General features: G+C 47.7%; 1 protein-coding gene across 2 annotated transcripts; it reads left to right on the forward strand.

Moving 5' to 3' along the window:
• The first annotated feature begins 1,882 nt into the window (after window positions 1–1,882).
• On the forward strand, window positions 1,883–13,776 carry CIB3 (calcium and integrin binding family member 3). 2 transcript variants are annotated; one of them, XM_065931939.1, is made up of 6 exons: window positions 1,883–1,933; window positions 2,159–2,193; window positions 4,314–4,425; window positions 5,570–5,717; window positions 6,759–6,954; window positions 13,755–13,776. In XM_065931939.1, the coding sequence occupies exons 1-6, from the start codon at window positions 1,883–1,885 to the stop codon at window positions 13,774–13,776; spliced, it is 564 nt and encodes a 187-aa protein (XP_065788011.1). The 2 variants fall into 2 exon arrangements, with proteins under 2 accessions (XP_065788011.1, XP_065788018.1); XM_065931946.1 differs by lacking the exons at window positions 2,159–2,193; window positions 4,314–4,425.
• The last annotated feature ends 2,343 nt before the right edge of the window (window positions 13,777–16,119 follow it).

A 16,119-nucleotide genomic window follows, 5' to 3' on the forward strand; every position in this document is an offset into this window, starting at 1 on the left:
TGTCTGTTTAACTTTATAAAATAACTGCCAACTCGTTTTCCAGAGTGGCTGTACCATTTTGCATCACCATGAGCAATGTATAAGAGTTCCAGTTGCTCTATATCCTTGTCAATATGTGGTATTGTCATTGTTTTTTTTCCCAAAAAATCATCCTCAAGAGTTCTTTAAAGCTTGATCATAGTCATATTTTATAAGATGGCTCCACATATTTGGAAGCTGAGGCAGGAGCCAGAGGAGCCTGGTGGGAGGAACTGTGATGGTTCATGCCATGGAGAGCAGGGATGAGGGAAGGGGAAGACTCAAGGGTGGTTCAGGGGGCCTGGGGTGTGGGGCTGGAAGTGGATAGGCAGGAGAGGAAAGTGGAAGGAAGCTAGACTCAGAGTGAGAAGTCCAGGGAGTGCCAGGTGGGGAATGTCCGACTCCCAAACTTTCTGCCCAAGAGGATTCTGGCTCTTGATAACACTGGCAGCTGCTACGTTGTACAGTAAGTTCTCTATATGTGAACCTTCAAGTTGCAAACTCAGAGATGTGAACACGCATCTGGCTCCAGCAAAGAATCAGGACCTGTGCCATCAATGTCAGACGGGAGTGAAATCGCAGCTTGCCCTCCATCTCCTATTGCTGATGGTCCTTCAGCTTCACATCACCTCCTGTCCCTCCTCCAGTCGGTCACTCCTCTTGACTGTTGATTTGATGCCAGTCTTTGTATGCCGGTTGTTATACTGTACTACTGTACTTTTCAAGGTACTGTACTATAGGATTTTAAATGTTTTATTTTGTGTGTTGTGTGAAAAGTATTATTACTGTATAAACAGTACAAAAAACCAATTATGTTTGTTGAGTACTTAGACTAACTTTGTTGGACTTAATGAATGAACTGGACTTAAGAACGTGCTCTTGGAATGAAATTCATTCAATATGTAGGGGAAATTACTGAATTTACTCCTTGCGGATACATGGTGCACATCAACATGTTAAAGGGTCTGACAAGTCCTGCAATAAAGAACTATGGTGTTAATTTAACCCAAACTTAGACATTAGATTGCTTTTCTCAAGCCATAGCATCATTCTCATCATCTTCTCCAAGGCACAACTCATCTAGCTTGTTCACTATCATGTGTCTAGAATTGGCTTATATCCAATGGTCAAAAATTTTTTTTTTTTTTGGTTGGGGAACTTGAGTGAATGATCTCATTAGATCTTCAGAACAACTCTATGTTGTTGTTGTTGTTGTTTTGTTACTAAGTCCTGTCCGACTCTTTGAGACCCCATGGATCGTAGCCCACCAGACCCCTCTGTCCATGGGATTTCCCAGACAAGAATACTGGATTGGGTTGCCATTTCCTTCTCCAGGGGATCTTCCCAACCCAGGGATTGAAACCGAGTCTCCTGCTTTGGCAGGCAGATTCTTTACTACTCTATGAAGTAGGTACTAATATAATTTCCATCTTACAAACAAGCCTCAGAGAGGCCAGGTGACTTGCCTAAGACCACACAGTTAGTGGGTAAAGAGCTGGAATTTGACCTGAAGTGTGCTGGCAGCCTCTCCACCACCGTGCCCATCTCTCAAAGGTGCCCCATGCCCCCAGTCTCACTGGTGATGGCAAGTGTGGTCTCCCCCCTGAGGGCTGCCCTGTGGCCTCCCCAAGCCCTTCTCCTTGCCCTGATGTCTGTGGACATACACTCAGGCTGTTGCCCAGAGAGCTTGGCTGTAACTTGAGTCTCACCCAGGCTGGGGGTGATGAGGAGGGTGGGCAGGTGACAGCCAGGGCAGGGAGATTTGCCCAGACGCTGGTGAGCAGCAACCTGGCAACCGGTGTGGCCCCAAGAAGATTGGGGGGCTTTGGGAGCCTGTTCCGGAGTCCAGGCAGAGGTCTCCACTATGGGTAACAAGCAAGCAGTCTTCACTCATGAGCAGCTGGAAGCTTATCAGGTAGGGGTGATGGACCAAGCCATCGGTGGGCTTGGTGACCTTGTTGTTTTCTTGGCTGAAGAAATGGGGACAGCACCCTTTCATACTGCGGGGAGGGGGCGCAGTCAACAAGCGGTCCTGGGGTGCCTCTGTGCATGGATTCAAGCAGCAGTGGGTAGTGGGAGAGGAAGGAGGCACCCCCCGCATCAGGCAGGGTCTGGTTTAAGCCAATATCTCTCTCCACAGGACTGCACCTTCTTCACGAGAAAGGAAATCATGAGGTCAGTCTGAGGAGGAAGGGAAGAAGTGCTGGGTATTTTCTATATGCTTTGCAATTTGACTGCACTCAATGCTTAATGGGGGAATCGCATGCTCAGGTGGTGGATGGACGCAGAGATGGGAAGGTTGTTGAGAAGTCCCATCTGGTCTTATTACCACACTTCTAGGCTGATGAGCTTTGACTTTCTCCCAGAGGTGGCAGGAAGCCATAGAGAGTGTGTGAGCAGGGGTGATGCGGATCAGCATGTTAAAAACTTCCCCTTGAGGCCAAGTGAGAACAGGCTGTGATGCCAGGGGCAGAGTCTAGAGTCAGCTCTGGGTGGTGGGGTTGGCATCAAGGTTAGAGTGGAGAGGTGGCCCCAGGCTGCTGCAGGTTCCTGGTGTGAGTGAGATGGACATGGAGGGGTATCCTACAGCATCACTCAGCCCATGGAGCCATTATCCAGAGGCCAGACCCATGGACTTTGACCTGTGAAACCCAAGCTGGCTGGAGTTTGACTGCAGAGTGATCAGGGCCAAGGTCCCAATTGTGTGGGTGCAGGACATCCATTATTGATGGGCATAACTTCCACCAGTAAGCCCCATTGTCTGGGCGAGGACAGTTCACAGGGTTACCCTGACCATCATGACTGGATTACTGATGGGGAAACTGAGGCTCACACAGGGGAGGCTGACCTCAGACCCCTGGGTAGATGGGTAGAGCCCCAAAGAGTTTGAAGCTAACATTTTGTGTGTCTCAAGCTTCTTGCTAACATTTTGTGTGTCTCAAGCTTCTTGCTTCTCACACAGACCTACTGAGCAGAAAGGGGGAAAAGGGGAAGAGGGACTTACTCAAGGCCATACAGAAACCCAAACCCAGGCTATTATCTGAAGGCACCCAGAAGTGCAGTTCCCGATACCCCCTCCTCCAATTCCTAGCCATCATATGACCCAGAGGCTTCTATCCCCTTCTGAGACGTCCCTAACAACTTCAGGATCTCTGGCTCATCAAGGATGGTCTGTACAAGGTGACTGCTCAGCATGTTCCAGTGACGGTATGGTATCACCAGGCAAGGGCATTGCAGTAGACACCTGACCCCACCATCTAGGCAGTGTGTATGGCCTTCGGTGTTTTGCAAAATGCCTTTCATTTATCCTTTTGAAAAAACCTGAATATTAGACTTTGTCTCTGGCCCCTTGAGGGAACTGCAACCCCCATTATGGAGGGAGAGAAGGAAAGTGTAAGGATGAGGGTCTTTAGAGCAGGGTCTTGCCAACAGTGTGATGATGTCCAGCAAATCATAGATTCATTCAGAGTCTCTGAACGCTCAATGTGAGATGACCTTGCTTTAAGCACTCTCTCTTTTGTCAACCCCATCTGCTGGTGACCTCTTATTTGTGCTTCAAAGCCCAGCACCTAGCACCCATGCCCCCTCCTCCAGGAAGTCCTTCCTTCACCTTGGCTTACTTTTCCCACTCTAGTTTCCCCTAGCTTTGGGGTCTTCTCTTTTTTTACAATTTTTTTTTTTTTATTAGTTGGAGGCTAATTACTTCACAACATTTCAGTGGGTTTTGTCATACATTGACATGAATCAGCCATGGAGTTACATGTATTTCCCATCCCGATCCCCCCTCCCACCTCCCTCTTTTTTTACATTTTAAAAACAATGAATTAGTTCATTTTTCTGGCTGCTCTGGGTCTTGGTTGCTGTGTGGGTTTCTCCAGTTTTGGTGAGCAGGGACTACTATCTAGCTGTGATATGTGGGCTTCTCATTGCAGTGGCTTCCCTTGGGAGCGTGGCCTTCAGTGGTTGTGGTGTATGAGCTCAGTAGTTGCCTCATGGCGTGTGGGATCTTCCCAGACCAGGGACCAAACCTGTGTCCCCTGCACTGGCAGGTGGCTTCGTAATCACTGGACCTCCAGGGAAGTCCCTGGGGTCCTGTCTTTACCTTGGCCTTGTCCCTCGGGAGATAAAGGTGTCTGTATCTGCCTCTGTATGTGAGGGCTGGACCCAGGGCTGATGGCTCTTGGAGGCTCGGCATCCTTCAGTGGAGAGTGAGCATCTGTGAGAGTGAGCGAGCAGAGACAAGCCCACCCTCCCTCACCCCCCAGACCTTCTCATTGTTTCCCTCCCCACACCAGGCTCTTCTATCGCTACCAGGACCTGGCCCCTCAGCTTGTCCCTCTCGACTATACCAGCTGTCCTGATGTGAAGGTGCCCTATGAGCTCATTGGCAGCATGCCTGAGCTGAAGGTATGCCTGGGGCCCTGGGGCAGGCATGGGAAAAAATAGAAGGGATGTCCCTTGCTGTATTTCTATGAGGTGACTATTGTAATTATTTTGATTTTACAGGTGAAGAAACTGAATTTCAGAGAGGTTGAGATACTTGTTTATGGTCACACAGCTAGGACATGAGAGAGACACAATTCAAACTCTGGGCTGTGGGAAAGATGAGATGAGATAATGCAGAGAAAGGGCTTAGCACAGGGCCTGTGACTCAGGAACATTGTGCTGAGTATGTGCTAAGTCTCTTCACTCATGTCCAGCTCTTTGCAACCCTATGCACTGTAAGCCTGCCAGGCTTCTCTGTACATGGGGATTTTCCAGGCAGGAATACTAGAAGTGGGTTGCTGTGTCCTCCTCCAGGGGATCTTCCCAACCCAGGGATCAAACCTGCATCTCTTATGTCTCCAGCATTGGCAGGCAAGCTCTTTACCACTAGTGCCACGTGGGAAGCCCACTCAGGAACATTAGTTCTTTTTCATAGTAGAAGCCATTAAAGGCAGGTTCTTGTTAGCAGAATGTTTGACACTAGTTTGTGACTCTGGAGGGGACTTGTGGGATAAGTGACAGAGAATAGAGGTCATTTTATCACAAGGACAGAAACCTCATTCAAGAGGGACAGAAAGCGTTGTACTTCAGAATCTCCCTCCATAATTCAGCTTCTCCCAGGAAGAGGCTTCAGTCTCAGGCAGCCTGTTCTCTTGAGGTAGTGAAGGGAAACACCAACTGCCCCAGATTTCCCTCCATCAGCTCTGCAACAAGCAGAAATGAGGTTCCTCCACTCCAACTGTTCAGAAACTCTCCCAAGGCAGTTTCTGATTGGCCATCTGGAGTCACATGATCATCCTAGAAGCAATCACCATTGCCAGGTGAATGGAAGTCCCTGATTGGCCTCACTGAAGTCATGTGACGGCCTCTGAAGCCAGAATGGGGGTTAACTGGCACCCAGGCCATAGGGGAGGAGACTGGAGTTGCCTGGAATCTTCTCCAGGGATCATAGGAGGAAGAGAGTCTTGGTGAAGGGTACTCAGAGGTTCCCAGGAAGGTGGGGGCTGACAGTGAAACCACACGGAGCCTCAGAGAACCTGGTAAGGGATGGATTTCCTCTCTCTAGGACAACCCCTTCCGTCAGAGGATCGCCCAGGTCTTCTCCGAGGATGGGGATGGCCACATGACCTTGGACAACTTCCTGGACATGTTTTCTGTGATGAGTGAAATGGCTCCCCGTGACCTCAAAGCCTACTACGCTTTTAAAATTTATGGTGTGTGCACAGACTCCAGGGTTGGGAAGTGGGAACGAACCCAGGTCTCGGGTCAGGGACTGCACCGCCATCACATATGTCTTATCAAGGGCTCTGAGGCCCTGCCTGGCCCTATCCTTCACCCCACCTCGATATCTCCCCCTCCACCCTATCCCTTTGCTAATTCCATCCTGCTACACTGGCCTGGCTGTTTCCCCAACAGGTCAAACCCTTTCTGCCTCTGGGCCTTTGCCTCTGCTGTGCCTTTTGTCTAGAATACCTTTCCCCTAGTTCCTTCTTACCTTGATATCTCGGTCTAAAGTAGTCCCTGCCTCCTAGTCACTCTCCATGCCACATTCTATTTCTCTCCTAGCATGGAGCAGTGCTGCTTAACTTCTTGTTCATTCATCTCTTCATTTCTTATTGATTTTCTCTCTGAAGAGACCCCAGGGCAGTGACAGTGTTTGGTTTGCCATCTGTCTCTGTGGCTGGCACGTAGTAGGTATTCAATGAATACTTGTTGAATGAATGAATGAGAACTTATCACAGTGCCTGGCACAAAGTGGGCACTCAATAAATACTTATTGAAAGAAGGAATGAATGAAAAACAATTATCACTCGCCTGACACATAGTAGTATTAGTCTCTCAGTTGTGTCCAACTCTTTGCAACCCCATGGACTGCAGCTTGCCAGACTCCTCTGTCCATGGGATGCTCCAGGCAAGAATACTGGAGTGGGAAGCCATTCTTTCCAGGAGATCGTCCCCATCCAGGGATCGAACCTGAGTATCCTGCATTGCAGGCAGATTCTTTACCATCTAGGCCCCCAGAGATTGACACATAGTAAGTGCTCAATAAATACTTGAGTGAATGAATGACCTCCCAGCAGTTACCTACCCAATTCCAAAGCAAGATCTGGCTATTAGCCCAGGGTCTTGGGTTCCCTTCAGTGCCTCAGTTTCTTCCTTTGTCACATGGGGACAAGATGTGTTCACCGCTGGCCCAGCCTGCCTGGTCCCTGTTGTTCGGTCACCCCCATTTCCCCACTTGTCCTGCTGTGCAGACTTTAACAATGATGACTACATCTGTGCGTGGGACCTGGAGCAGACGGTGACTAAGCTGACTCGGGGGGAGCTGAGCGCTGAGGAGGTGAGTCTGATATGTGAGAAGGTGCTGGATGAAGCCGATGGGGACCACGACGGGCGACTGTCCCTGGAAGACTTCCAGAACATGATCCTTCGGGCACCAGACTTCCTCAGGTGATATTCCTCGACACCTTGCACAATCCATTCCCATGTATGAGAGGCGTGCTCACGGATTAGATTCACAGACTCTGTGAAATTTCCTCCATTTTTTCATTTGTGACTTTGGGGAACTTTCCTGACCTCCCTGGCCTCAGTCTGTGTCTTTTGAATGGGGCTAATTAGAGACCCTGGGGACACCTCTTGTGGGTGGACACAGCTCTTTGGGTGAGTAGAACATGGTTGGGAGTTCAACCCTCACTTGCTGAACATTTTGCAGTGAACAGACTGGACAACTGTACTTGGCAACCCTAGGGAGAATCAGCGCTCTAAGGAGGATTGTTGTTCAGTCGCTCAATTGTGTCTGACTCTTTTGCGACCCCATGGACTGTAGCCTACCAGTCCAAAGGATTTTCCCAGCAAGAATACTGGAGTGGGTTGCCATTTCCTTCTTCAGGAGATCTAGCATAGATTAACTGAGTTAATATAGGGGGTGGGTGGCCCACCATCTGTTTTTTTTTTTTTTTTTACCATCTGTTTTTATACCTCCCATGAACTTGGAATGGTTTTTACAATTTTAAACGGTTGGGGGAAAAATAATCATACTCCACAACACATGAAAGTGATATAAAACTCAGATTTCCATGTCGATTGCTGGTTTTATTGGGATACAGCCATGCCTATATGTGTTCATAGTGTCCACAGCTTCTTTTGAGCTTTAAGGTGACATTGAGTCATTGTGCAAAGTTGTAAATATCAATCATTTGGCCCTTGGCAGAAGAAAGTTGACTGACCTTGAGCTAGTACACGGAAAGAATTTAGAGCAGTTCTTTGCACACAGTAGGTCTTCAATAACTGTGTATTATTGTTAGTGTTGTGGCTTTCATGCCCAGAGGACCTCCTTCCTCTACCCCAGATAAGCAAGGCTGGTCTCCTGACCACTGAGACACGAAGAATGACACCATGATGAGTCAGTCCCTTGCCACTAACTGAGTACCTAATGTGCGTACTGCTCTGTATATTTGCCTCTTTTTAGCTCTCATTACTGTCTGAGCCACCAAGCTTCCCTAGTGGCTTAGATGTTAAAGAATCAGCCTGCAATGCAGGAGAGCTGGGTTTGATCTTTGGGTGGGGAAGATACCCTGGAGAAGGGAATGGTTACACACTCCAGATTCTTGCCTGGAGAATCCCATGGCCAGGGGAGCCTGGGCGGCTACAACCCATGGGGTCGCAGAGTCAGACATGACTGAGTGACAGTTTCCATTCTTTCAGCCATCATTACAGTTCAGTTAAGGAGGGATAGCTGTTACCCCAATTTTGTTGTTCAGTCTCTCAGTTGTGTCTGACTCTCTGCAACCCCATGGACTGCAGCACACCAGGCTTCCCTGTAATTCACCATCTCCTGGAGCTTGCCCAAACTTGTATTCCTGGAGCCCGTGATGCCATCCAACCATCTCATCCTCTGTCGTCCCCTTCTCCTCCTGCCTTCAATCTTTCCCAGCATCAGGGTCTTTGTCAATGAATCAGCTCTTCGCATCAGGTGGCCAAAGTACTGGCACTTCAGCTTCAGCATCAGTCCTTCCAATGAATACTCAGGACTGATCTCTTTTAGGATGGACTGGTTTGATCTCCTTGGTATCCAAGGGATTCTTCAAGAGTCTTCTCCAACACCACAGTTCAAAAGCATCAATTCTTCAGGGCTCAGCCTTCTTTATGGTCCAGCTGTCCTATCCTAGACTACTAGAAAAACCATAGCTTTGACTATACGGACCTTTGTCTGCAAAGTAATGTCTCTGATTTTTAATATGCTATCTAGGTTTGTCATGGCTTTCCTTCCAAACAGCAAGTGTCTTTTAATTTCATGGCTGTAGTCACTGTCTGCAGTGATTTTGGAGCCCAAGAAAATAAAGTCACTATTTCCATTGTTTCCCCTTCTATTTGCTATGAAGTGATAGGATCAGATGTCATGATCTTTGTTTTTTGAATGTTGAGTTTTAAGCCAGCTTTTTCACTCTCCTCTTTCACTTTCATTGAGAGATTCTTTAGCTCCTCTTTGCTTTCAGGCATAAAGGTTGTGTCATCTGAATATCTGAGGTTATTGATATTTCTCCCGGCAATCTTGATTCCAGCTTGTGCTTTATCTAGCCCATCATTTCACATGATGTACTCTGCACATAAGTTAAAATAAGTAGGGTGACAATATATAGCCTTGCTGCTGCTGCTGCTGCTAAGTCGCTTCAGTCATGTCCGACCCTGTGCGACCCCATAGATGGCAGCCTACCAGGCTCCTCTGTCCCTGGGATCCTCCAGGCAAGAATACCGGAGTGGGTTGCCATTTCCTTCTCCAACACAGCCTTGATGTACTCCTTTTTCAATTTGGAAGTAGTCCATTGTTCCATATCTGATTCTAACCATTACTTCTTGACCTGCATACAGATTTCTCAGGAGGCAGGTAAGGTGGTCTGGTATTCCCATCTCTTTAAGAATTTTCCACAGTTTGTTGTGATCCACATAGTCAAAGGATTTAGAGTAGCCAATGAAGCAGAAGCAGGTGTTTTCTGGAATTCTCTTGCTTTTTCTATGATCCAGAGAATGTTGGCAATTTGATTTCTGGTTCCTCTGCCTTTTCTTAATCCAGCTTCTACCTCTGGAAGTTCTTGGTTCATGTACTGTTGAAGCCTAGCTTGGAGAATTTTGAGCATGACTTTGCTAGCATGTGAAATGAGGGCAATTGTGTGGTAGTTTGAACATTCTTTGGCATTGCCCTTCTTTGGGGTTGGAATGAAAACTGACTTTTTCCAGTCCTTTGACCACTGCCGAGTCTTCCAAATTTGCTGGCATATTGAGTGCGGCTCTTTTAGGATTTAAAGTAGCTCAGCTGGAATACATCACCTCCACGGGCTTGTTCATAGTGATGCTTCCTAAAGCCCACTTGACTTTGCACTCCAGGGTATCTGGCTCTAGGTGAGTGATCACACCATCGTGGTTATCCAGGTCACTAAGATCTTTTCTGTACAGTTCTTCTGTGTTTTCTTGCCACCTCTTCTTAATATCTCCTGCTTCTATTAGGTCCATGCCATTTCTGTCCTTTATTGGGTCTATCTTTGCATGAAATGTTTCCTTGGTTTCTCCAATTTTCTTAAAAAGATCTCTAGTTTTTCCCATTCTGTTGTTTTCCTCTATTTCTTTGCATTGTTCACTGAGGAAGGCTTTCTTTTCTATCCTTGCTCTTCTTTGGAACTCTGCATTCACATGGGTATATCTTTTCTTTTCTCCTTTGCCTTTGGCTTCTCTTCTTTTCTCAGCTGTTTGTAAGGTCTCCTCAGACAGCCATTTTGCCTTTTTGCATTTCTTTTTCTTGGGGATGGTTTTGATCACTGTCTCCTGTACAGTGTTATGAACCTCCATCCATAGTTTCAGGCACTCTATCTATCAGATATAATCCCTTGAATCTATTTGTTACCTCCACTGAATAATCATAAGGGATTTGATTTAGGTCATAGGTGAATGGCCTAGTGGTTTTCTCTACTTTCTTCAATTTTAGCCTGAATTTTGTAATAAGCAGTTCATGATCTGAGCCACAGTCAGCTTCCAGTCTTGTTTTTGCTGACTGTATAGAGCTTCTCCATCTTTGGCTGCAAAGAATATAATCAATCTGATTTTGTATTGACCGTCTGGTGATGTCCATGTTTAGAGTCTTCTCTTGTGTTGTTGGAAGAGGGTGTTTGCTATGACCAGTGCGTTGTCTTGGCAAAATTCTGTTAGCTTTTGCCCCACTTCATTTTGTACAAGGCCAAACTTGCCTGTTACTCCAGGTGTGTCTTGACTCCCTACTTTTGCATTCCAGTCCCCTATGATGAAAAGGACATCTTTTTTTGGTGTTAGTTCTAGAAGATCTTGTATGTCTTCATAGAAATGTTCAACTTTAGCTTCTTCAGCATTAGTGGTTGGGGCATAGGCTTGGATTACTGTGCTATTGAATGGTTTGCCTTGGAAACAAACAGGTCATTCTGTCATTTTTGAGATTGCACCCAAGTACTGCATTCTGGACTCTTTTGTTAACCATGAGGACTACTTCATTTTTTTCTGAGAGATTATTGCCCACAGTGATAGATATAATGGTCATCTGAATGAAATTCTCCCATTCCCATCCGTTTTAGTTCCCTGATTTCTAAAATGTCAGTGTTCACTCTTGCCATCTCCTGTTTGACCACTTCCAATTTATTTTGATTAATGGGCTTCTCTGGTGTCTTAGAGATGGTAAAGAATCCACCTGCAATGCAGGAGACCTGGGTTTGATTCCTGGGTTGGGAAGAACTCCTGGAGGAGGGATGACAACCCACTCCAGTACTGCCTGGAGAATCCCCATGGACAGAGAAGCCTGGTGGGCTACAGTCCATATGGTCGCAAAGAATCGGCCATGACTGAGCGTTAGAAGCACAGCACAGCACACGTGGATCTAACATTCCCTGTTCCTTTCCGATATTGTTCATTACAGCATCGGACTTCACTTTCACCTCCAGACTGGGCATTGTTGCCGCTTTGCCTCAGCTTCTTCATTCCTTCTGAACCTATTTCTCCACTCTTTTCCAGTAGCATATTGGGCACCTACCAACCTGGGGAGTTCATCTTTCAGTGTTATATCTTTTTGCCTTTTCATACTGTTCATGGGGTACTCAAGGCAAGAATGCTGAAGGGGCTTGCCATTCCCTTGTTCAGTGGACCACGTTTTGTCAGAACGCTCCACCATGACCCATATATCTTGGGTGGCCCTACACGGCATGGCTTGTAATTTCACTGAGTTGGACAAGGCTGTGATCCATGTGATCAGTTTGGTTAGTTTTCTGTAATTGCGGTTTTCACTCTGTCTGCCCTCTGATGGATGAGGATGAGGTTTGTGGAAACTTCCTGGTGGGAGGGACTGGCTGTGGGGAAAACTAGGTCTTCCTCTGGTGGGCGGGGCCACATTCAGTTCAGTTCAGTCGCTCAGTCGTGTCCAACTCTGCGACCCCTTGAATCGCAGCATGCCAGGCTTCCCTGTCCATCACAAACTCCCGGAGTTTACTCAAACTCATGCCCATCAAGTTGGTGTTGCCATCCAGCCATCTCATCCTCTGTCATCCCCTTCTCCTCCTGCCCCCAATCCCTCCCAGCATCAGGGTCTTTTCCAGTGAGTCAGTTCTTCACATCAGGTGGCCAAAGTATTGGAGTTTCAGCTTCAGCATCAGTCCTTCCAATGAACACCCAGGACTTATCTCCTTCAGGATGGGCTGGTTGGATCTCCTTGCAGTCCAAGGGACTCTCAAGAGTCTTCTCCAACACCATAGTTCAAAAGCATCAATTTTTCGGCACTCAGCTTTCTTCACAGTCCAACTCTCACATCCATACATGACCACTGGAAAAACCATAGCCTTGACTAGACAGACCTTTGTTGGCAAAGTAATGTCTCTGTTTTTTGATATGCTATCTAGGTTAGTCATAACTTTCCTTCCAAGGAGTAAGTGTCTTTTAATTTCATGACTGCAGTCACCATCTGCAGTGATTTTGGAGCCCCAAAAATAAAGTCTGACACTGTTTTCACTGTCTCCCCATTTATTTCCCATGAGGTAATGGGGCCAGATGCCATGATCTTAGTTTTCTGAATGTTAAGCTTTAGGCCAACTTTTTCACTCTCCTCTTTCACTGTCATCAAGAGGTTCTTTTAGTTCCTCTTCACTTTCTGCTATAAGGGTGGTGCCATCTGCATATCTAAGGTTATTGATATTTCTCCCAGCAATCTTGATTCCAGCTTGTGCTTCTTCCAGCCCAGCATTTCTCATGATGTAATCTGCATAGAAGTTAAATAAGCAGGGTGACAATATACAGCCTTGACGTACTCCTTTTCCTATTTGGAACCAGTCTGTTGTTCCATGTCCAGTTCTAACTGTTGCTTCCTGACCTGCATACAGGTTTCTCAAGAGGCAGGCCAGGTGGTCTGGTATTCCCATCTCTTTCAGAATTTTTCACAGTTTATTGTGATCCACACAGTTGAAGGCTTTGGAGTAATCAATAAAGCAGAAATAGATGCTTTTCTGGAACTCTCTAGCTTTTTCTATGATCCAGTGGATATTGGCAATTTGATCTCTGGTTCCTCTGCCTTTTCTAAAACCAGCTTGAACATCTGGAAGTTCGGTTCACGTATTGCTGAAGCCTGACTTGGAGAATTTTGAGCATTACTTTTTTTTTTTTTAATATTATTTTATTAGTTGGAGGCCAATCACTTTACAACATTTCAGTGGGTTTTGTCATACATTGACATGAATCAGCCATAGAGTTACACGTATTCCCCATCCCGATCCCCCCTCCCACCTCCCTCCCCACCCGACTCCTCAGGGTCCTCCCAGTACTAGCGTGTGAGATGGGGCCACACTCAGTAACTCTTTAATCCAATTTTCTGCTGGTGGGTGGGGCTGTGTTCCCTCCCTGTAGTATGGCCTGAGGTCAACCTATGGTAGGGGCAATGACTGCTGCATCACCTGGTAGGTCATAAGTCCTTTTGGAAGAGGTTGCCATTATCCTCATTTTACAGGGAAGTAAACTGAGGCCCAGAGTCTGGGGCAGAGCCAGGATGTAATCTCTGATCCAAAAGGATGTGCTCTCAACCCCTGTAGGGGCCAGGAAGACCATGGCCTGGGGTTTACTGAAGGGGTCCGTCTCCCCCCACCCACCCACCATGGCTCCTAGCCTGCCTTGGGGACTCCTGGTGGGAGTGCTGGGGAAGAGGACGAAGGGAGGCTGCTCTCTGCCTGCTGACAGACTCCTTTCCTCTTTGCACCTAGCACCTTCCACATCCGCATCTGAGGGCACCACGGAGGAGGAGCCGGGCCAGAGGACGTCGGGGCGAACCCCTCATCCTGCTGTGAAGTCTGGTGTCCCTGGGCTCTGGGAATAAACGCACATCACTGAGTCACCGCTGCCTGGAAAATGTGTTTCCCCCCTAAACCTGGTAGATCAGAGGGAGACAGCCTGGGATCGCACCTCTGTCCTCACTGTGTGGTTCTGGTATGGCTGCATCCTCTGTGGGCCACGACTTTCCCATTTGTACAAGGAAAAGGCTGACTCTGGACATCTCTTCACTGTGAGGGCAGGAGGTGACTTGCCTGGTGGGCAGAGGAGATGAGGCCCCTGCTGTCCCAGCCCAGGGCATCCCCAGGGGTGCAACATGACTATGCAAGTCCTCCTTTCCCCACTCAATCCCTGAATTTCTCAAGGAGACTAAAGCTTCACCTCCTCATTGATTCATCAGAACTGCCAGAGGAGGCCTCTGGGCAAGGAATGTCACTCACTGAGGCTGGCACAGTGCTTTATAGTCATGAAGCACCTGCCATTCTGCCATTGTGTTGACCCCCTGTGACATCCCAGGAGGGCTGGCAGAGAAGCACTCCCACTTCATTCAGAGACAGCGGAGTGACTTGCCCAGGGCCACACCTGAAGTCATTGCAGGGGCAGACTTGAGCCCAGGTCCACCTCACTGCATATCCCAAACCTCACATCTTGCAGATTTGGGAAGCCACACACTATTCTACTTGGGCTTCCCTGGTAGCTCAGCTGGTAAAGAATCCGCCTGCAATGCAGGAGACCCTGGCTCGATTCCTGAGTCGGGAAGATCCCCTGGAGAAGGGATAGGCTACCCACTCTAGTATTCTTGGGCTTCCCTGCTGGTTCAGACAGTAAAGAATTTGCCTGCGATGTGGGAGGCCTAGGTTCAATCCCTGGGGTGGGATGATCCCCTGGAGGAAGGCATAGCAACCCACTAGTATTCTCGCCTGGAGAATCCCCATGGACAGAGGAGACTGGTGGGCTACAGTCCATGGGATCACAAAGAGTTGGACACGACTGAGTGACTAAGCACAGCACAGCACTCTACTCCACCTAGAGTCATCCTGGGGGCCCATTCCATGGCCCTGATCCATCCAAGGAGTAATCATTCTTGTGACTGAAACCAGACTCCAGGGACCTTCCCAGACACCTCCAGAGTGCATCATTTCCAGGGTGCCCCCTCCCACCATAATCCCCATTTATTAAGCACCAACTGTGCACCAAAGCCCTAGGTTTTATTCTCATTCTGCTGGTTCATCCTGAGAAAAAGGGGACTGCTCTTCTTATTTTCTGGATGAGGAAACATGCCCAGAGAGCGACTCACCAAAGGTCACACAGCCCCACAACCCAAGATTTCCTCCTGAGCCCACTCCCTACCACAGCCCTGGGCTGCCTCTCCCTTCTTAAAGCAAAGGGCCGCCTATGCTTCTCCTACAGCCTTCACTGATGTCAGGAATGCTACTGTGCCAAGCTTTCCTCGAGTCTCATCTCCTCCATGTGCACAAAAACCCAGGGGGAAGGCATGAACAGCTGTGCCCAGGCACAGGGGATGTGGAGAAAGAGTTCAAACTGCCCCGGCTTCAAGTCGTGGTGCTGACAACCCAGCCATGTGTGTGACTTTGGCCATACCTCTTCTCCTCTCTGAACCTGTCTCTTCTTTATTTTCTAAATTTAATTTAATTTTTATTTTGGTTGCACCTCGAGGCTTGTGGGATCTTAATTCCCTGACCAGGGATCAAACCTAGGCCCTTGGCAGTGAGAGAGCAGAACCCTAGCCACAGAACTGCCAGGGAATTCCCCTGCCTCTTCTTTAAAATATGCAGAATGAGCCTACCTGGTGGACCTACACAGAAGGTGAAAAAAAAGTGAAAGTGTTAGTCCCTTTCAGACTCTTCTGTCCATGGGATTCTCCAGGCAAGAATACTGGAGTGGGCTGCCATTCCCTTCTCCAAGGGATCTTCCTGATCCAGAGAATGAACCTAGGTCTCCTGCATCGCAGGCAGATTCTTTACCATTTGAGCCACCAGGAAAGTCCCTGGGTCTGCTGAGAGGCATGAAAGAAATAATGAATGTGGAGGGTCTAGTGTGAGGCCTGGCATACAGTAGATGTCCTAGCCCTATTGCTATAACTGATTGTTATTATTACTATTATTTTTTGGCCCTGCCACATGGCAGGTGGGATCTTAGTGCTCCAACCAGAGATTGAACTTGTGTCCCCTGCAGTGGAAGTGTGGAGTCTTAACCACTGGACCACCAGGGAAACCCTTATTATTATTATTAAAATGACCAGGTTACCCCATTGGCAATCATAGGACCAGACCCAAG

The sequence above is a fragment of the Muntiacus reevesi genome, chromosome 1, assembly GCF_963930625.1.
Source record: "Muntiacus reevesi chromosome 1, mMunRee1.1, whole genome shotgun sequence".
Taxonomy (NCBI): Eukaryota; Metazoa; Chordata; class Mammalia; order Artiodactyla; family Cervidae; genus Muntiacus; species Muntiacus reevesi.

Coding starts and splice junctions, on each gene's coding strand:
- CIB3 (XM_065931939.1), top strand. CDS start 1,883: ATGGGTAACAAGCAAGCAGTCTTCACTCATGAGCAGCTGGAAGCTTAT. Junction 1,934..2,158: donor AGCAGCTGGAAGCTTATCAG/GTAGGGGTGATG, acceptor CTCTCTCCACAG/GACTGCACCTTCTTCACGAG. Junction 2,194..4,313: donor ACGAGAAAGGAAATCATGAG/GTCAGTCTGAGG, acceptor TCCCCACACCAG/GCTCTTCTATCGCTACCAGG.